Source organism: Patiria miniata, unplaced genomic scaffold (genome assembly GCF_015706575.1).
Source record: "Patiria miniata isolate m_02_andy unplaced genomic scaffold, ASM1570657v1 HiC_scaffold_3, whole genome shotgun sequence".
Lineage (NCBI taxonomy): Eukaryota > Metazoa > Echinodermata > Asteroidea > Valvatida > Asterinidae > Patiria > Patiria miniata.
The window spans coordinates 17,386,229-17,407,836 of record NW_024037069.1 but is presented as its reverse complement, the minus strand read 5'-3'; the positions used below and the strand labels follow the sequence as shown (position 1 = coordinate 17,407,836).

The following is a 21,608-nucleotide window of genomic DNA, read 5'->3' as shown; positions in this document are numbered from 1 at the left end:
TTGAAAATACATTTTTGCTAATTTTCAACCTGTCGGTAGAGGGCGCTCGAAGATTGCATGACGTCATCGGTAGATGATTTGAAGAATTCTATCGGCCAAGAGACTAACACTGTTAAAAGCAAGTTCATATCTATTACCACTTTCAAATAATAAGCCACTTCCGGTTTGGGCCTTTTTCGACCGGAAGCAAGGGTCACGCTATTGCACGCACACTGAATGAAATGAAGACCTTAACCTGCTCTACCACTTGCCGGCAACAGAATGCTGCGGACGCGTACGGTTGATTTCTTATGCATTTTTAAATATTAAAAGTGTCACAATTTAATTGCCTATAAATAAACACAGGATGACGTCATCATGACGTCATCATTCCACACTGTTGTTTGAATTAGGGTCTTTGCTTGGACAAAGATTGGTGTTAATGAATTACTGGCAAAGAGTCAAAAATGCCCTTTGAAAATCGACAATTATTTTTTTAATTTCTGTGTACAAAGTCTATGGGAAAAATTAAATATTCAAAAATCTATAATAAATGAGTCGATGACGTCACCATGACGTCAATCTTCGGGACACATCTTTGCTATAGGGGCTATGCTTATGCTAACTTTGAATGATGTATGACAAACATTAATGCCAAAAGTGGCGTGTAGAATAAACGTGTACAAAGTCTATGGGGTTTTGGGAAAAAAAGAAGAAGAGGAAGAAGAAGAAGAAGAAGAAGAAGAAGAAGAAGAAGAAGAAAGAAAAAAAATCAGAACAAAAAGAAAGACTTTTCCGCAACAATGCGGAAAAGCCAAAAAAAAAAAAAAAATCAGAACAAAAAGAAAGGCTTTTTCGCAAAATTGCGAAAAAGCCAAAAAAAACTAGAGCTGTATGTCTGTTTGCAACAGAACACAGGGCTTTTCCGCATTATGATTTTTTTTATCAATAATACATCCCTGACTATGCGCATGAATGAACATAAAATCTCTCAAAGTTAGCCGAAATCGGCTAAAACGGTGACTGTGGACAGGATTTGACCTCAGCCACACGTGCGCTGCAGGCTGACTGACATACGATGTATGTGCGTATGTACAACGTACGTGCATGTACATGTACATTGTGGACGTCCTGTGCATGTTTTAAAGCAGAGGTATTGTCAACCTGAAGTTTTAAGCGTGCGCAGGGTATGTCCGAGTTCGCTTATTGCCTCAAAACTTTGAAATGTTTTAGACCTACCCTTAAATCGACAATTAAAGTAAAAACAAATATAAAAACTGCCATGGTTGATTTTTCAGGAATTTTCAAAAGAAAAAGAGTCTTTTCCTTATAACTTCCGGTCTGATGACGTCATACGCCTAAAACTTTGTAAAAGTCTTAAGTGGGTCAAGGTCGTCATATACACCAATATTTAGGCGATTCTGACAAACTTCGCCACAGACATCTATTCCAAATACATTTTTGAAAATGTGCAACCTGTCGCTAGAGGGCGCTCGAAGATTGCGTGACGTCATCGGTAGATGATTTGAAGAATACTATCGGCCAAGACACTAACACCGTTGAAAGCAAGTTCATATCTATTACCACTTTCAAATAATAAGCCACTTCCGGTTTTGGCCTTTTTCGACCGGAAGCAAGGGTCGCGTGATTGCACGCACACTGAATGAAATAAAGACCTCAACCTATTCTACCACTTGCCAGCAAAAGAATGCTGCGGACGCGTACTGTTGATTTCTTATGCATTTTTAAATATTAAAAGTGTCACAATTTAATTGCCCATAAATAAACACCGGATGACGTCATCATGACGTCATCATTACACAATGTTGTTTGAATTAGGGTCTTTGCTTGGACAAAGATTGGTGTAAATGAATTACTGGCAAAGAGTCAAAAATGCCCTTTGAAAATCGACAATTTTTTTTTATTTTCCGTGTACAAAGTCTATAGGAAAAATTAAATATTCAAAAATCTATAATAAATTAGTCGATGACGTCACCATGACGTCAATCTTCGGGGCACATCTTTGCTATAGGGACTATGCTTCTGCTAACTTTGAATGATGTCTGACAAAGATTAATGCCAAAAGTGGCGTGTACAAAAAACGTGTACAAAGTCTATGGGATTTTGGCGACAAAAAGAAATAAAAAAAAAAAAAAAAAAAATCAGAACAAAAAGAAAGGCTTTTTCGCAAAATTGCGAAAAAGCCAAAAATACATAAATTTGCACTCACTTTGTGTTGAAATTTGCAGAATACTAGGGATGTGCAGGATTTTGTTCTTAGGCATTTATGGGTGAACTGTAAAAATATCGTCTGCCAAAATAAATAGATACTTTTACATGAATAAGTCAGTATTACAATGTGAGTTGCTTTTCGTATCGCGGTTATTTTTTGGTTAAAATCATTTAAACCCCAGTCATTTCAAATTCTTTTAAGGAAAACGTCAAGGGTTCGCATATCCCAGCCCAGCCAGCCATCCCAGTACATGTACACATGTTCATGGGGTGTTGATGCCACAATCTGTAAGTTACATGTAAAAAAAAAAATTCCAAATGTTGATTTATTGCCCAGTTTTGGTAGTTGGCCGATGCAGAAAGTTTTCAAGTGACAATTCATGTTCATGTACATCAGAGGAGTTAGGTTGTTGAAGAGAAAGAATAACGTGATTGACTATTGGCTGTCAGGAATTCACCTTTTGAATTGATACCAGGAGTGAAATGTAATAAATAATCAGTTCAGTCACAGATATATGCTTGTAAAAAAAAATATGTAAAAACAATTCACTATGAATAGCAAAAACCATGTTATTTTCACTTATTCTACAACTCTACAGCGTGAGTAAAAAAAAACGAAACCCAAATGTTGGGACTATTGTTTTAGTGAAGTTCTTCATGTAGCACTTTGAAAATCTAGGATTTGAAAGCCCAATTCATAAGCTTTCTTTTAGTACAAGAATCATTCAAATCACTTGTGTACTTTTCAAGTTATGGAATTTTAAACACAACCACTGGTTTAAAGTTCTGTCCACGGATCACTAAAAAGGCGCACATTCTTTCAGCAAAACGACGACAATTCACACACATCCCTACCGGTATGTGATTTGTTTTCGTTTAGCTGAAAGAACACTGAACTTTTCTTGCGATCCGTGGAGAGAACCTTAAAACGGTGGTTGTGTTTAAAATCCCGTAACTTGAAAAGTGTGTGTTTGATTTGAATGATTCTTGTACTAAAAGAAAGCTTATGAATTGGGCTTTCATGTCCTAGATTTTGAAAGTGCTACATGCAGAGCTTCACTAAAACAATAGTCCCGACATTTGGGTTTCGGTTTTTTTTACTCACCCTGTATGACAGGGAAGTCAAAATCATTTTGATTTTGACGTGATTATGATGATTTGCCTGCATGCTTTGCTGTACCGGAGAGGGTTGTAAAAGGACAGAAAGCGCTGCTGATCATTGCAGGTCATTGATGTTTGCCCTGGACCAGTGAAGCGAGGCGTGAACTAGCACTCAACGAGACTAAAACAAACCGCCTTGTTTGTGGCTTTAGCGACAGTGACACCGTGCTACTCCAGGGAAAGGTGTTTCCACTAACAAGTGTTTCACACGTTGGTATAAATTGTGATTGAGTGCTGCGGTGTAATACAAGCTGTTGGACTATAGCATCAGCCATCTTGAACTCTGATCGAACAGCACGCGTAGTCTTCGCGGGGAAATCCATGCTGTTCCGCTACTAGTGTTACTTGTTTTAAAAAAAGGTTTTCCTTGTTAAACAGCTGGTTGGTGCACTTTGAAATTTGTCCAGTTCTAGTCCTTTACAGAACACAATACAGCACCAACTCAACACATTGGCCTAGTTTTTTTTTCTGTGTCACCTCAAAAAATATTTAACCGAAATTTGGACTTTTGCACTTGTAGTACTTGACAGTTTCATACAAATGTGGAGGAGTTAAAAGAGCAACAATATTTTGCTTGTTTGCTGTTCACAAATGGTGGTTGGGCTTTACGAAATTTCTGTTTTTCTATTGATTTTTTTGTACATATGTACATTTTGTACATTTACATGTACAGAGACTTCATAATTGTTTTCGGATCAGCACATAAAATTTTTGATTTCATTTAATTTGAAGAAAATAACAACTTTACGTGCGTGAACTTAATTGTTGGGTTTGAAAGCACAGTTTCTCATTCTTTACAGACTGTATATTCTTTACAGTTAATTTGTTATTTTTGTTTATTCCTTCCAAAGTTGCAAGCATTTGCAACCTGCAAAAAAATAAAAATTAACAGCCAACTCAAACTTGCTACAGATAAACATCGGGCGTTGCAAAATGCCACCAAGTGCTGAGCATATTTGATCAGAATTTTGGGGGTTTTTGTTCCCTTTTCAACCAACAAACATCACATGATATGATGGGGAGGTTTCTGCCGGCCTTATCTGGCCACCGAATCTCGAGGACACATTTTGCTTTTATGAGGAGCTGTCACGGGAAGTTCTAAATGGCCCTCTTGTGTCACCCAGTTTGGGGCGTCTCGGCCCCTCACATGGTTACTTTTGGTTTGGTGTGCAAACAAGTTCTCTACCAGTGCAAATGAAACGAGAAAAAAAAAGCTCCTCGCAAACAAACACAGGAGGCACAATGGTAATGGGACTCTTCTGTGTCCCGGGGAAAGGCCTTATCGGCAAACTTATCTACCTTAAGTTGCTTGTTTGTGCGTCAGGGCCGTTTTTTGGGGTGCAATTCATACCTGGCCTTATCTGATACTTACCTTATCCGGTTAACAAAACTTCTAGATACTGGGTTTGCAATATTCACATTTCACATCAGCCCTTATCTCTCCTGGCAAAGGGGTGTTGCAGGTATTCCAATTTTTGAGATTTGATTTATGTTTCGATTTTGGCCTGTGACTCTTCACCGGTTAAAATTTTTTTCCTTAGACCAAAAAAAAGTCTCCGGTTTCTGTATGGAGCTTGCCCCAAAAGTGGTGCGGCGACGCGGTTGGTTTTTTTTTTTTGGTTACTTTTTTTTCTTCAAATGTCGGCTGATGACTGCAAATGATGCCCGACTAAATTTAGTGCAAAATAAGAGTCCAGAGAGGCCACATAAAGCTCATACTCGACCTTTTTCATTTTGCCAATGCGCATGACTACGGTGACGCGCGGGCATACCAGAAACCGGATACTTTTTTTTTTGGCCTATTGATGTGTGATAAAAGCATCAGCAAAAAAATCCCCTGTTTAAAAATACTGATCTTATTTTTAACTTGTGAAACAATGTTGTCGCAATTCATTACAAATTCACAAATTTCATAAAAGGTTAGGATTAAAAAGAAACATCACTGCTCAATTTATTTGGATATTAATCATATAAACACATATTGATGTTGTCTTCTTCAATTTTTCTACAATGACAGAAGCAGAGAGTTTTCAAGGGGGAAAAGGAAGATAAAATGGCATACATATCTGACATGGTCACAACAGCTGTCGTTTTCTGTCAGAAAATAATGAATATTCTGTAGTTAGCGCTGTAATTATTGCAAAAAGCTATTAAAAATTAATCTCCATCTGCCAAGGATAAAATGCACTGGGCGTATTATCACTATTATATGTGCCATTGAGAGATTTTTTTTTCCTTTTGAGAAAATCTGGACTCTTAGGATGAAAATGTCTTTTACTAGGAACGTACCTATAAGAACATGCACTATATTCAGTAAGTATGTTCTTTGAAGGACAAACACTATTCAGTCCTGGAAACGTGGCTTAATATGATTATCCCAAAATAATTGCAAAAAGGAATGCAAAGCAGGCAATCAGTAAAATTATCACCAGTACATTGTATTAAATGCAAGTTCAAGTTTCCTGTTTATTTGTCACAATCTAAACACATCATGAGCAATGTGTCTTCTCATAAAACATTTCACTTTGCGCCCAAGGGAAAAAATCACAGTAGATTTATATTGAATGTATATATTGCTGTACATTACTACATGTACAATACATGTACATATTGTCTGTTCGAGAAAAAAATTATAGGACTGTCGATTTTATACAACAGAAAAATTCACGGAATTATGGGCTCTGTGCGCCAACAATTGAGGGCGCTTTTCTACCTTTTTTGAGAGCCCCGTGGACGCGACACACCCCATGTGTGTGCTGGTTTGCACGCGTTTGGCGTAAAGTACGCAGGACTAATTTTTATTTGGGATGTGCACAAAACCATAGTGTCTTCCCGTGAACGTCAGATGTTTTCAGTGATGCGTTCGAATGTCTCTCCCAGTGGTCTCCCCCAACTCTTGCCGTTGAGGGGGCACTTGTTCATGGAGCCCATGAGCCTCAAAGAAAAGCTTTAACAAATTCAAATGCTGCAAATGAAACATGGATATCATGTTTTATTGAAATATAGTTTGAAATACTTCTAACCATGCAGTTCAGCTGTTACATTTAACTGAAAACATCGGTACACCAAAAAATGAATTTGTCCGAGTATGTCCAACACCATGGTGTTTCAAGCCGATTTCTACTACATGTACATGTATGTACAGCAAAAAACTTACACGAACAAGTTCTTTTAAAAATAATTGTAGTAACTGATTCTGTAAATTAACTTCATGATTATAACTTAAATACGTACACTGTTGAATTTTCCAAAATGAACATACCGTGGAAGTGTCCATACATGTAAATCTACCTATTTTTTAATCTGATGAAAACTTCACAGTGCATTTATTCCTAAAAGATGAAGACATTTATATTCTGCTATTGCCTCTATACCTAGTTGAAACTTTATTTTTAAAGTTTTTTTCCATTTGGTAAAAATTCTGATTACAGAAGATTTGGGGCCTAATGTTAAGTTTGATAACAATAAAATTGTACATGTACTGTACATACTGGTACATACATTTGCAATGAGGAGAGTTGATAATTGTGTCAGTTTGGGTATTTTTAGACCTGATTATGGAACCTTTAGCAGAACGTTTGTAATTCATTCTGCAATGGGTTTTTCTGTCCTTGAATATGTACTGTATCATGGGGAATTTCAATTCAGTTTACAGAAGAGATCATGTACTGGTACTGTACAATGTTGTTCATAGACGTATCGAAATGACAAATCATGGGGCTGAAACCTCACCACATAAGACTATACATCATGCGTAGTCAAAACAAATTCTTAATCTGTGTAATTTCATGTTCATATACCTTTGGAGGGAAGATTTTTTTTGCTGATTTCAGGATTTTTAAAGAATGTATTTTGAAATCTGGAATTCCCGAAGTTTTACTGTAAAGGTGTTTTTGCCGGTACCTATAAAAAGTAAATATAGAATACATGAAATGGGATGGGTATTGTAAGGGATGCCTTTAGGCAGTACAAACATAGACCCTACATTAATGTTGCTGTGTGCCGTCTGCGATCCTCGAAACCTCTGCTGATTATTTCGTGGAATTTTCATTGTCCCTCGATCTCATCCCCTCTACCCAAATACCACCCTTTCCCCTCATAGATTCCAAAATAGCCTTCCAAGGCCACATTTTGATTGACTAAATGCTAATATCAATTGAACATTCACAGTATTAACCAACAAAAGAAAAACACCCCTTCCGTCAGAGAAGTTTACCCAACTCTGGTAACCCGACGTTGCCTCTCGGGTATTGATGAGCGTTCTCTCATCTTTAAAGAGCCAAGATGCAATGTCTATATGTACAAACGCTTCGCCAACAGTCGCCCTGTGAAAGAGGCTGTAAAACCTGCTGAGGTCGGGGTCAGGGTAGACAAATATTATCGGCGGTTCGTTATATACACGGTGCCGTACACAACACACACAAAAATGGCCCGAATGGGGAGGAGTTTTCTGAAATGGTGCCGTACAGATTGGTTTTAAACTCTTGTGTAATTGTTCGGCATTCCATGTTGAGTCATTATCTCATTCGCCCATTATCATCTCCGGAGTGACCGGCAGAAATATGATCACAACGCAGACTTGTAAGTACATACGTGTACACGCACCCATTACCACATTTCATCATGTGTTTAATGTATGCGTCATGTTTTTAATTCCCCATGTGTATACTCTAGGATTAATGTCATTTACACAGAACAAAACAGCTGATTGCATAATGCAGAACATGATTATGCCGAGGCCAATGTGGATTTTAGTATAATACCAAGTTGGTATGTGTACACCTGGAAATCGATCAAGCGTGAATGGTTTACTGTTTACTAATTACTTTTACTTTTGTTTTATTAATAATTTACTTTCACAGTGACAACTTATAAACATGTGCAAGCTTGTCTGGTAGCGATGACTGAACGGTCTTGATAATTTGCTTAATTCACATATTTATTTAAGCCAGTCATTTAAATGTTGTGAAATTCTTTCATTATTATTATCATCACTTTTCTTTTTGGAAAAAAGGAGATGGGTTGATATTTATTTGTGCTTAATTTAAATCTTAAGTGAGGGCAATGTCTGGGTAAAAATATTATATTTTACCATTGGTAAAATTTCATATGGCTCTGCTATTAGCTTTAATAAGTTTATTTAACAGGTTTAATAGGCTTTTCAGTGACACTGATGGAAATGCTGTAACTGAAAATTTGATGCTTATATATGGCCCCCCCCCCAAAAAAAAGTCTCCGGTTTCTGGTATGGAACTTGCCCCAAAAGTGGTGCAGCGACGCGGCTTTTTTTTTTTTTTCCCTCTTATTTATTCTTCTTCAAATGTCGGCTGATGTTGCAGAGATGACGCTTCGATCCCCTCAATTTAAACTCTCAAAAATATCCTTTAGAGTGGAGCTTGAGGTGACCTCAGTAAGGCCATAAGTCTTGAGAATTCTGCACCCACTTACGATCTCGACCACCAAGAACATTCTTCGGGAAATTTGGAATTAAGTCAAGACAAAAATCGGAGAAAACGTTAACGTCAGACTAAACAGCGACATCGACATATGCATGAGCTGCCAGGCTGGTCATTGGTCTGCTCCCTTACATATTGTGCTAATTAAAAAGTGTTTACAGGTTCCAGTGTTCGACTCTTGTGCCGTGGGTTCAAATTCTGACCGTGGGAACATGGTGCTTAATTGTGCTCTTGAGCAAGGCACTTTACCATTATTGCTTCGTCCTTCGGATGGGACGTAAAGCCGTAGGTCCCGTGTGTTGTGTAATGCACGTTGAAGAACCCAGTAACACTTGTCGCTAAGAGAAGGGGTTTGCCCCGGTGTTTCTGGCAGTGGCAGCAATTATGCGCCGCAGCACCTAGCAAAAAGGTGCTAGTACATAATGGGTCTCATATGTTCATATACTTCATTTACCTGTCTTTGGATGCATTCTCCCCCAGCGCTTTGTATCCTCTGGCAAAAGGCGCTATATAAACACATTTATTATTATTATTATTATTATTATTATTACAGATGTTGACATGAACACGCCTCCCCTCTGCGCAATATGCGGCGACCGGGCTACGGGCAAGCACTACGGCGCGGCCAGCTGCGATGGCTGCAAGGGCTTCTTCCGTCGCAGCGTGCGCAAGAACCACCAGTACACCTGCCGCTTCAGCCGCAACTGCGTGGTGGATAAGGACAAGAGGAACCAGTGCCGCTACTGTCGTCTCAAGAAGTGCTTCCGAGCTGGGATGAAAAAAGAAGGTAGTGAGTACTGCATCCTTCATTCTGCAAAAAAGGGCTTTAAAGAAATAAAATTCAGGTGACATAACTTTGGTTAAAATCACAGGTGACGTGGGAAAATGAAAGTAAGGTGAAGCTTCGGCGTCATTGATATTCAGGTCTGGAAACAAATAGTTGTCCTTACATAGATGCATTTCCATAAGTTTGAGTACAAATGACAGAAAGTGTTAAAGGCACACGTGTACATAAACCATTGATTTAATGATTTAATCCTTGTTCAAAGTGAACAGTTCACTGTGTGTTAGTTCAGCTAAAAATGTCTGAAGTTGCGTCGGTTCAGTTTTGGTAGTGAAAGTGCCAATTATCAAAATGTAAGTGTATCTTGAGTTGAGGTGCATATATGTGAACTTTCGTAAAAGTGGTAGTGGTAGTGAGACCAAAGTGGCCTCAACTATGTGTACAACCACGTAAGATTCTAAGAACTGTAGTCAACCCATTTACTTACAATCTTTTCTCAATATCTCGGCAGCTGTACAGAATGAACGGGACAGGATCAGCACACGAAGACCCAGCTATGAAGACAGCCTCAATACAACGTCACTATCGATAGGACAACTGGTCAATGCAGAAATATTATCCAGACAGGTAAAAATGATCAATATATCCTCACCTGTGCAATTCATAAAAATGGTTCAGTTGGGTTTGACATATAGTAATCATGCTAGTGGTCTGGAGCATTGAATTTGTGGTCTGCGGGTAATTCTGCAGGTTGTGGGTTCGAATCCAGCCTGGGGTTATGGTGCGTGTGCCCTTGGGCAAGGCACTTTGTCGCATGACTGACGTTAGAGGGCTTGAACTTTTTTTAAAACTATACGTACAATGTAAGCTCTTTAATTTGAAAACCAAAGAAATAAATGTGATTGTTTCATTCTGGTACAGTTCTTAATAATGTATGAATGTGAATGCTTGGTTTATTGGCAAACTAAAGAGACAGTTTTGCTGAAACTTTGTTTACTTAGTCACCATCTATAGAAAATACATGTATGGTTCCAGCTCAAGTTGTCACAATGCACCTCAGAATTATTCAGTGAACTTTCCATAGTGTAACTGTTCTCATAGTGGATGCGTTCGTGTAGCTCACCCAGATCGACTAGGGTAAAGGCAGATAGGTTACGAGAGCCGGGCTAATCGAAGGCTCAAAAGCCGGCAATCATGATCCTCACGTGACTACCATAGCCTTGGCCGTAGCCATTGACAAAACACCCTTTTCGGACTGAATCTTACCATTCCTTCCTCCATGGCCTTACTTTGAGATTTACTGCTTTTCCGTCGATCGCAAAAAGTAATAAAGTCGGGCTGGAATTGGCAGCCTCTAAATTCACAATGAGCTCAAGAAATAATTATATTTTAAAAAAAGTTGATTTGGGGTCCACTTGATCTGTTCTGCTGTCTGGCTGCCATAATTGTCCATTTCTTGAAATGAACAACGCATGCGTGTGACGTATTTCCACCAATGACTCCACTCCACGAGCAGGCCGGGTCTGTGGTGGCTGACCCGGGTGAACCCGAGAATAACGTCAGAGCCAATCTAACGTCACGGGGCTAACCCGAGTCGACCCGGATGAGCTAATCCAACGCACCCTTTATAATTTCAGTGTCATCCTTTCATATGAAATACATGTACTCTCATTCTTTTTTTGTTTTGTTTTGTCACACCAACTTGAAGGTTGTGATCGTCATTGAGCCCATCTGTATAATCTCTCACATTCTCTTAATCATTTCATTGGTCATGTCTACTATCATCCTATGCTACATGTACATCATCATTATCTTGTCTCGAGAGTGTTGACGAAGCAGTCATGTCATTACCATCATCACATCACACGTCTGTTTTGTTTTGGACAAAGTATGAAGACGAGTCTTTACACAAGCAACAGGTTTGTATGTACGTGTACATTTTCCAAAGTGAATCAAAGGATTATTAATTTTTTTTTAATATAACAGGCTGGTTCATACGCTGTGTGAAAGCGAACACAATCACCAATTTGTGGCGTCGCGGCTAGTTTTTGAGCTACGAATTCCCCCAAGTTGAACACATTAAAAGCCTGGCGAATTTTGCAGCAAACGTTTCCTGACATCAAATTTGTTTCGCTTTTGCATATTTACGTGAAGTATGAGATCCAGACATTGCTCAACTGTGGAGAGCATTTCATATCAGCAAAAAGTTCCATTAGAAACAATAGTTTATTCAAAAAATTAAGTTTTTAACTTTTCAGTTATAGTCGAAATCAATCAAACAGTTGAATTTTGTTTGCAAAATCTTGGCCAACAGAAACAAAGTTATGTGGTTTTTTTTAAACAAAAAAATGGCCAAAGAAAGCTATCCCAGTAACACTTTTTTTCAAGACAAACTCTAAGAGAGCTTGGTTTCTGACTTTGTGCATTGTTTTCATTTACATTTAGATCATTCTGTAACATTGTGGTCCACTTTTACATGTATTTTCTTGTCCCTTTTACAGCTTAACATCTCTGATTCTATAATTCTGATACACTCCTTAAAGCATATGTGGTCCTCCAAGAGTGATTATGGATAGAAAACTACCTACCCAACAAAGAAAAAATCATTTGAAGTCATTCTAAATGATACTTGAATGGCAAATTACAAAGAACCAAGGTACATGTACAAGGGACAGGATAAAAGTCACACGTTGGACCCTAATTTTATAGCGTGACCGATATGTTTGAAATCAAGACACTTTGAGTTTTCAAAGTACAAGTCTGAAAAGGGAGGACACAGTTCAAAATACCACTTCACTCCCTTTCTTTTTGCAAGTCTCAAATGGTACATCCTGGTATTTTTTTCTATTTCTCGATGGGACAGATTTCTCCACAAATGACCCTCTCAGATACCAACCTAGCCACCAAGAAGATAGCCAACATGAACGACATCTGTGAGACGATGAAGCAACAGCTCCTGATCCTAGTAGAGTGGGCCAAGTACATCCCTAGCTTCTGTGACCTTCCCTTAGATGACCAGGTACTGTTAGTGTATTGATTACTGTTAGTGTATTGATTACTCTCCTGAAGACGGTCAGAGCATACTGACCGGAACGTCGAGTTTATACCTCTGGTTCTTTTCAGAACCATTCTCTTAGTTGAGAAATTATTCGCACATGGTGTTTCCGCAAACCTTTCATTATTTAGTATCTCCACCATGCAAAGCCTCAAATCTTAATTGATTACAGTTTACAAAGTGCTTTATATTGACTGAAATGTAAGAAACAACTTCGTAGTCAAGTCCATCAGAAGTTAATCACAAGTACATGTACATGTATCGTCACGTAAGTAATGTAATGTGACAACAGAATGCCTTCACAGCATGTGACTTGATGCAGGCTTTCAAGTATTCCTACTTTCCCTCTTTTTCCAAGTTTTTTTTTTACGTTGCTCCTACTTTCTCTACTTTTGTTGTGAAATTCCTACTTTTTTTCTACTTTTTGGTCCCACAACTCTAAAAAATGAAATCTCACAAGTTTTTTTTACACACTGTCATATATAAAGCACACAATGAAGGTATTTGGCGCAGGAGAACTGCAGCTGTACTTCTAAGAGCTTAGTTGAGGATGGAGCACAAGTGTTGTGAGTACAGAACATGCCAAATGAGGCTCATGATGCTGTGGGCTTTGGCGAGTATCAACGAAAATTACTACTGAAGGCCTGCAAAAGTTTTTATCCCAATTTTGTCCCCCAAACTCCTACTTTTTCCTGTTATTTTTTTTGAAAAAAAAAATGATCCTACTCTTCTACTTTTTCACCTGGATCTGCTTGAAAGCCTGTTTAACGTGGGACAGAATGACTTTAAATTAACTTATGATTGGTTTGTGATGAAGACTTAAAGGGAAAGTACAACATTTGCAAACATCAAAAAATAAAACCACCAAATGATTTTGAAATACCTTGCTGGACTGTTAGTGAATGACAGTGTAAAGCATCCTGTAAAATCATGGCACCTGGTATACTGTCATTTTCAAGAAAAGTGGTATTTTTGTATCAATTTCCAACGCTGGTCGGAAAAAACTGGCTTTTTTTTCAAATACTGGCCCCAATTGACCATCGCACTTGTTTGCAATCGATTACACACCTATGAATGGGTACAAGCCAGCTAGACTGGTTCCCTGACCTTACAATTCCCCAGTGTATGTAAACTGCTCTGTTTCTTATATGGAGTCAGGGAACCAGACTACAGGAAAATGATTGTTTTTCTTGGTTTTTAAAGCATTATCGAACCCAAAACCTCAAACAAGTCAGTGTAACTATATTTGCTATAGATCCAACCCCCCAATTCCATCCATTTCTGAAAATTACAGCAAAAGCCAATGATGTACATTCCCTTTAACTGTCATTTTTACATGTGAGATGGTGTTTTAGGAAATAAGCCCAACAATGTAGATTGAACTTGTGCTTTTGATGATGCATCGGGCTCCAGTTCCAAATAGGCGACTAGAATAGTCTAACCATCATTCGTTTGAGTCAAGTAACCGGTAGTTGAACTATGGTTAACCACAGTCCTCACTGGAACTAACTCTATGCTTTGAGTAGGGTAGCTCATAAACTATGAAAGTCCTTGTTGGAAATGAAAGATGTCTGTCGGCACAGAGTTGCTGATCTGTGTCCCCCTTTGCCTCCACAGGTTGCCCTCTTGCGAGCCCACGCCGGTGAGCATCTAGTCCTAGGCGCTGCCCAGCGCTCCCTCCAGTACAAGGACTACCTCATCATGGGGCCGGACACCATCTTGCCTCGTCACTGCCCGGATCAGATGGACATTAACCGGGTGGCTAGCCGTGTCCTGGACGAGCTGGTCAAACCCATGAGGGACGTGGGACTGGACGAACAAGAGTTTGCTTGCATGAAGGCCATCGTCTTCTTTGACCCTGGTAGGTGTCTCTTTGTCCAAAAAAAAAAAAAAAAGAGATGAGAAACCAAGCAGAATATCCTGGAATGTAAAAAAGTGAGTTCGAGCACACCAAGTTACATAAGAAAATATAGCTCATGGTACAAGGAAGTAGGTGCCTGGATACGAATGCATGGCCTGGAAGATCGTCTCCTTGTCTCGCAGAGGGGTCTGAGCAATGCAGTGCACTTCTATCTTAACTTTCCAAACCAGTTTCCATGCCCTAATCAAACAGTTTTTATTTGGCTTTCAATTGTCAGTGATTGTCAAAGTGCATTTACTTTAAGGCAAAGCCCAAAAAGCCTGATTAAAATAGGACAGATGACTTGCTAGCAGTGAACTGCATGTTTCGTTGCTCAGTAGACTGATACATGTGACAAACGCACAAACCAATTTCATAGGGATTTTCACATTTATAGTTACATGTAATTTGGGAACCAAGTAGCCAACGGTTTTGATGGACAAGTGTAAAGTACTGTCTTCAGAGTTTGATACACTCGTTGGCACCTTGCTGGAAAATCCTACTTGTTGAAGAACTCGCACATCCAGCGCAATTTCAAGTCTGAGGATGCAACTCCATGGCCAAAAGTAATGCAGTAACAGAAATATGAATTCTGTTAATGTACACAAAGGCAGTTAACTCTGGTTCATCTCTATAAGTTATGGTTCAGTATTGACAAAGTCGGTTTCAAGTAATGGAACCATACAAATGGAACCATACAAATGGAACTGATGCAGTAGAATCGAGACTCGACACGTTTAGTTAAGTTCTTGGGTACCCAGGAAAAGGTCTACAGTCTTATTCCGTCTGTCTTCTTTAGATGCCAAGGGTCTGAGCGACTCCAACAAGATCAAAGCCCTGCGCTACCAGGTGCAGATCCACCTGGAGGACTACATCAACGACCGCCAGTACGATTCCAGGGGGCGGTTTGGGGAGATCCTGCTGCTCTTCCCCCCTCTGCAGAGCATCACCTGGCAGATGATCGAGCAGATACAGTTTGCCCGGCTGTTTGGGGTGGCCAAAGTGGACAATCTGCTTCAAGAAATGCTGCTTGGAGGTAGGTTAAGGCACGCTTACCGGTACATAATAATAATTATTCATTTCTATTGCGCAAATTCCATATGAATATGATCAAAGGCGCTTCACAATTATTATCCATGTTCATCAGGAATGAGATCACTTTTTCTGCAGCAGCTCCAGATCAGCGCAACCTGGTTTCTACCCATTTATACTCCTGGGTGTAGAGAGGCAAAGTGGGGTACGTAGGAAAGTGCCTTGCCAAAGAGCATAAGCACCATATTCCCCATCATGGTTCGAACCCATGTAATAATACCAGAGTCTTATATAGCGCACGTACATGTATCTACCAACAATTCGGTACTCAAGGCGCTGGAAATTATATCTATTATTAGAGACAGGTGAATGAAGTACATGAGAAATATTAGACCCATTATGTAGCACCTTTATAAGGGTTTACAAGATGCTGCGGCGCATTAAGCAGCCACTGCCAATAAACACCGGGGCAAACCCCTTCTCTTAGTGATAAGTGTTACTGGGTTCTTTAACGTGCATTACACAACACACGGGACCTACGGCTTTACATCCCATCCAAAAGACGGAGCAATAATGGTAAAGTGCCTTGCTCAAGGGCACAAGCACTACGGTATGTTCCCACGGTCAGGATTCGAACCCATGTACCACGGCACATGAGTCGAACACCATAACCATTGGACCACAGCGCCCACAAACTGTACATGTAATCCTGTGGATTGTAATCCTTTGGATTGTTATCCACTGGAACATTCAACTGTTCTTTTAAAGGTACGGAACACCACTATACCGAACATTCGGTTATACCGAACGTACTGTAATTCTTGGCTTCCGGTGTACGAAATGTACCGAACATTGTTGTTAAAAAAGTCAGCAGATTAACAAAATATCTACCGGTTATATTAAACGCTATTTGGACCATTTTTAATTCCCGAACGTCAAATGACCCATGGTTACATCGTGTTTGAATGTTGAAGAGTGATTAGGTGGCTATCGTTTCCCCAAGGAACTGAAGGGAAAAGCCACCCATTGCGGAAGTTTCGTGACGACTTTGCGTGTGGCCACATCATGTCAGAAATGCCAGTTCACTATTGGTCAAAAGAGGGCGCCGCTGATGTGTAAAACCACAGTAGTAGGTTTTTTTTTTCCCCAAAGCTTAGATTTTGAAAACTAAAGGTTAAAAAGTACAAAATTAGCAAACATACCTTTATCCCAGCCATTCCTCTCTCGTTTCCCGACTCTTCTCTTCTTCTCCGTGATGTTTTTATTGATTGTGTTGATTTTATTCGGTTCTGTCTTTATAATTTAACTACAATTTTCATAAATAATAAGCCTTTTAAAAAAACAACTGTTTATACAAACTTTATAGCAATTTATTACTTAAAATAAAAGTAAAAAGTACATTTAAAAAAAATTGCACATTGAAATGGCAAGAAAAGGGGAAATAAATAAATATTTAACAAATCCTGTCAAAAGATCGTACACTTCAAGTAGGGCACCAGAGGGCGCTATTTAAACAGACAGACGCCATTTAAAGTACCTGCAGCTCAAAATCGCTATACCGAACGATCGCTATTACGAACATTTTCTGTGGATCCCACGATGTTCGTTAAAGTGGCATTCCACTGTAGTAGATAACGTTTGCATTTGTCGTAATTTTATGAAATGGACTGATTTAAGGGCTAGTAATTTATAGCAGACATCGTTCCGCTGAGCTGTTCATTGGTGATGGAAAACCCTCGAAAAAAAATGCTGTTTGTTTTCAACCGTCAAAGTGCAGCTCGCTGAATGTGTCGTATATACAAAGAGTGCCGAATGTGTTGGAAATAAATTACCGAGTGTACATGTACACATGAAATCAATAGCTGGAACGTGCCCGTTACATCTGTGCTATTTTAAAAAAGTGTTTTTTTTCAATGATGGTTCGGTCTAAACTTTCGTTGGAAAATGACAGCAATTCCTCTTTTCTTGAAAAGGACAACCATCCAGTAACAAATTGTCATTGGTTTCACAGGTGCCAGTAATGACCCCGCCCAGCAGCAGACGCCCATTGGTCCTCACGGCACCCACCTCCCCCCGGGCACCACCGAGCACCTAGCCAACGGGCACACCAGCCACCCAGGCACCCCCAACTCCCTCCAGGCTGCGGTGGCCAACGCGGCCGCGGCCGCTGCGGCCGTCTCAACTCCACACATGGAGACCTTCACCAAGCTGACGGTCAACTCCAGCCCCAGCACCGCGCAGGTCACCCAGGCGGCACCGCAGACCCCATCGTCTGTCGCGGTACCCATACACCTACCAAAACAAGAGACCGTCTAGGAGGACATGTACATTTGCATATTCTTGAACCAAGACTGTTTTTCGGATTTTGTTCGCGTTAAAATACAACTTGTCCTGTGGGGCCAATTTCACGGCGTTGCTTAGCACAAAAATGTGCTCAGCACAAAAAAAAAGTCTGGCTTATAAAAGCAGGTTACCAGCCAAAACTCCACGTGATGTATATTGCTCGTGATTAGTATTGAGCTGTTGTATGCTTTAGCATGAAAATGACATGGAGGTTTTGGCTGGTAACCTGCTTTTATAAGCCAGACTTTTTTTTGTGCTCAGCCAATTTTTGTGCTTAGCAGCGCCGTGAAATTGGGCCCTGATCTCTAGCAAGGAAGTTCAAGCTGCCGGCACGGTAGAGCGCGCTATCAACAAGATGAGGCAAGCAAACCAAATCTGGGGAACTGGGGCTCTCAGACCCAAGATATTCTGAGCATATGAAGAGTTTTTTTCAAAATGCAATAAAAGCCATTTTGTTACCCTTTAGAATCCCGCCCTCTCCTGCCTGCCCAAAATCAGTCTCGACGGCTTGTTTATAGTAACACCTGTTATACTGTTTTTATTCTTTGAAGTTTCATAACCGTGCAAACTTTTCACTTTTTTCAAATGAATAAATCGCATTTTGGAAATAAACTCTTCATATACCTCATGTGTGCTACATGTATATATAAAGCTAATTCGCGTGTGGGAAGTATGCTCAGAATTTCTCGGGTCGAAGTACCAAAGTTCTGAATATTGGATTGGATTCAGTGTGTTGAAATCGATGTGCCCTTTTACGCTTGTCAGTGAACGGCTGTGTTAGGCTAAAAAAAAAAATACAGTCGGTCTCTGGTCAGCTCCCGTCGATGTTGGTCATGCGCGTCAATCTTTTTTGTCCCAAATTTTTCTGCGGTAGCTTCAACAGCACCCTTTGTTGCCGCACCGCCTCGTACCAAGGAGCAAAATGGCACAAATGCAAATGATGGAGGCACCAAGGCAAATGAGGACGCAGAAATACAAAATAGTACCCACTTTGTCTGTACAATCCAAGCTTGAAAAAAATTAAAAAGCCAAAAATTTTTTTTAAATGCATCGCCGCATCAATTCCGGAACTTTGGTGTGACCAGAGACCGACTATTTTTGTTTTGGCCTTTAATATAGGACAACAAAATCAAATGCAGTCTTTGAACAAGATTAATGTATGTATGTCTGTGTCCGAATCGGGAATTTTGTTGTTACACGGTTTCAGTTTTGTCTAAAATACTGACAGCACGACAGTGTACACTGTACAGGCATAGCTGTATATCGTATAGCTGCATATCATACATGTCGTATATCATAGGCACCTTAGAAAGCTTGAATATTCAGCCAAAAAAATAGACAAGTTTTGTAACGGTACTGTAAATGAAAGCCAAACTTCTATTGTTTGAAACTCCCTTTTTGTTTTGACATCAAATGTGCGATACTAGAGTTAAGTTGTGCCGATAAATATTTGTTGCTTTGATGAAAATCCACTCATACATGCATGTCTGTTATCAAACAACGTGCATAGAGTACAGGTGTAGTAAGTCATGGTCAATGGGGCTTCAAGTCACTTGACCAAAAACCCAGCTCTTCTGCCAATGAGAAGAGAGTTCTACGTTTTTCTCTGCATTACAAACTAGATTCAACAATAGTGAAACATGTAAATCTGAGAACCATTCGATTGAAAACTGACACATACGCGCAACGGTCGACTTCCGTAAAAAAAAAAAAAAAAAAGAAATCCACACAGAAATATAGAACCAAAATACAATGAATTCATTCTTATCAAACTCATGTACACATCAGTTGCAGAGAAATGCATGTCATAAACCAATATAGTGCTGTTATTTTGTCTTGCATTTTAACAAATTATTAATATTCCAACTCATTCTTGAAATGAGAGTGAAATGCACAAATTTGCCTTAGGAGATACAATAAGTTAGTTGTTAAATACTACATGCATAACGTGTACTGTACATAAACACATCAAGTTTAATATCGGTTTATGAACAAATAGGTCACATAATAATGTGTAATGACGTGTTCCTTTATGCACAATGTTCTTAGCCAAAGATGTAAAAGCAATTCAACTTATAGTGTTTTTTTTTAAATTAATTGTTGATTTCATTGCCAGCCATTGTTTCCTAATTAAACTGATATTTTTTGCCTTATGTAATATATTTAAGATCTGAAATCAAATTGAAATGAAATAAATAAAATCAGAAAATGTGTCAGTACTAAAAAAAAAAAAACCAAATAATTTTTGCAATCAAAATTGTATTTATGAATCACTTATTATGATGTGTCAAATGATTTTATGCAAATTGCCATAAATTTTGTATGATTTTTATACTATTTAAATGAATGAACTATGAAATCAGGTACAGTATAAATTTGTATATATTTTTGGGGAAAATTATGATAATTGTATGATGAAGATTTTTTTCCAGTCGAAATTGAGTTTTGATGTTGGAATTGACTAGAAACGTGATTCTTGACTTATTAATATACAATGAATTCCATGTCTTATTCCAAAAATTTAGATAAAATGAAATTCTTTCCGAAGTTTCTGTGTAAATAATTTTACATACATCAATTCATAATTTTATTCTTTCAACAAATCATATGACGCCAAGTCAGGAAGTATACTTTTCCCATTAATGATCTCGAAAATAAAATGTTGCTGACTTGGTGTACAAATGTCCGTTTTTATCCAAAGTTTGTAAAAACGAACTCCAAATTTTCCCAATAGATGTCCTTGTAGCCATTCTTGAAACTGTTAACCAAAGAAAATACATGTACATGTATTTGTAAACAAATATTTTGGGAATAACTTTGTGTATATAGACAACTATTTTTGGGGATTACTGTATATTTTGGCTATGACTTTAAAAAGGTGAATTTTAAGGAAGTATTGTTTGTATAATATTCCGGTGAGGATAATTTTGTTAGTTTGCTCAATTGAATAAAATAATGATGTAGAAAATTAGTGCAAATATTCCACTCCCGTGAATTTCGTTGTCGGTGGAATTACATTACTCTGAACACCATTAGTGTGGCTGATACCGTACTTTGTTTGTGAGATAAAAACTGTAGATGTATAATTTGTGTATATATTCTGAAGATGTTTGGATGAGCAGTATTGTGTTGTACTTTTCGGATGGAAATTGTACTTTTAGATGCTTTTTTTTTTGGATTGTTGTTATTCCATTTGTAGTTCTAGACAATTTTAGTGCTTAATGGAGGTGTTTAACCCCAGTGTATGGACTGTTGGGCAGAAAATGTGTAATTCTTTGTACCACAAGTGAAAAAAACCCGATCATTTGTATCCATGTTCAGGACTCTGGCACCTCCCCAACATGGAAAACGACATACAATGCCGTAAATAACCTATCGCAGTAGAATCGCGTCGACGCAGCTCGTGAAATATTGTCCAATTACATGATAGACGAACAGACGCCGACCGCGCAAAATCTGGGACAAACCAAACTCAACGTACAAAATTCCATGTATGGTTGTCTAATGTGCGTGGCTAACTCGCAAACGGCAATAGGTCAATTGAAGAACCTTCCCAAATTTATTGAAACAGTGGACCTTTGTTCCTAAGTGAGTTCTTGGGACTTTCATTCATAGATGTGTACCACCCCCATTTTTTTTTATGGGTTTGGGGGGAGGGGGTTTGCC

General features: G+C 38.9%; 1 protein-coding gene across 3 annotated transcripts in view; it reads left to right on the top strand.

Annotated features, from left to right (window-relative positions):
• Window positions 1–18,938, top strand: part of LOC119737408 (hepatocyte nuclear factor 4-gamma-like) — a 58,216-nt gene extending 39,278 nt beyond the window's left edge. Inside the window, exons 1-7 of one of the 3 annotated variants that reach the window (XM_038211745.1) lie at window positions 7,293–7,953; window positions 9,382–9,618; window positions 10,124–10,239; window positions 12,476–12,631; window positions 14,285–14,528; window positions 15,367–15,603; window positions 17,611–18,938. In XM_038211745.1, the coding sequence (XP_038067673.1) occupies window positions 7,935–7,953; window positions 9,382–9,618; window positions 10,124–10,239; window positions 12,476–12,631; window positions 14,285–14,528; window positions 15,367–15,603; window positions 17,611–17,915 (1,314 nt within the window). In that variant the 5' untranslated portion in view covers window positions 7,293–7,934 and the 3' untranslated portion in view covers window positions 17,916–18,938. Of the gene's footprint in view, window positions 1–7,292; window positions 7,954–9,381; window positions 9,619–10,123; window positions 10,240–12,475; window positions 12,632–14,284; window positions 14,529–15,366; window positions 15,604–17,610 lie in introns of those variants that run through there. The other 2 variants (XM_038211743.1, XM_038211744.1) reach the window with 2 other exon arrangements.
• The last annotated feature ends 2,670 nt before the right edge of the window (window positions 18,939–21,608 follow it).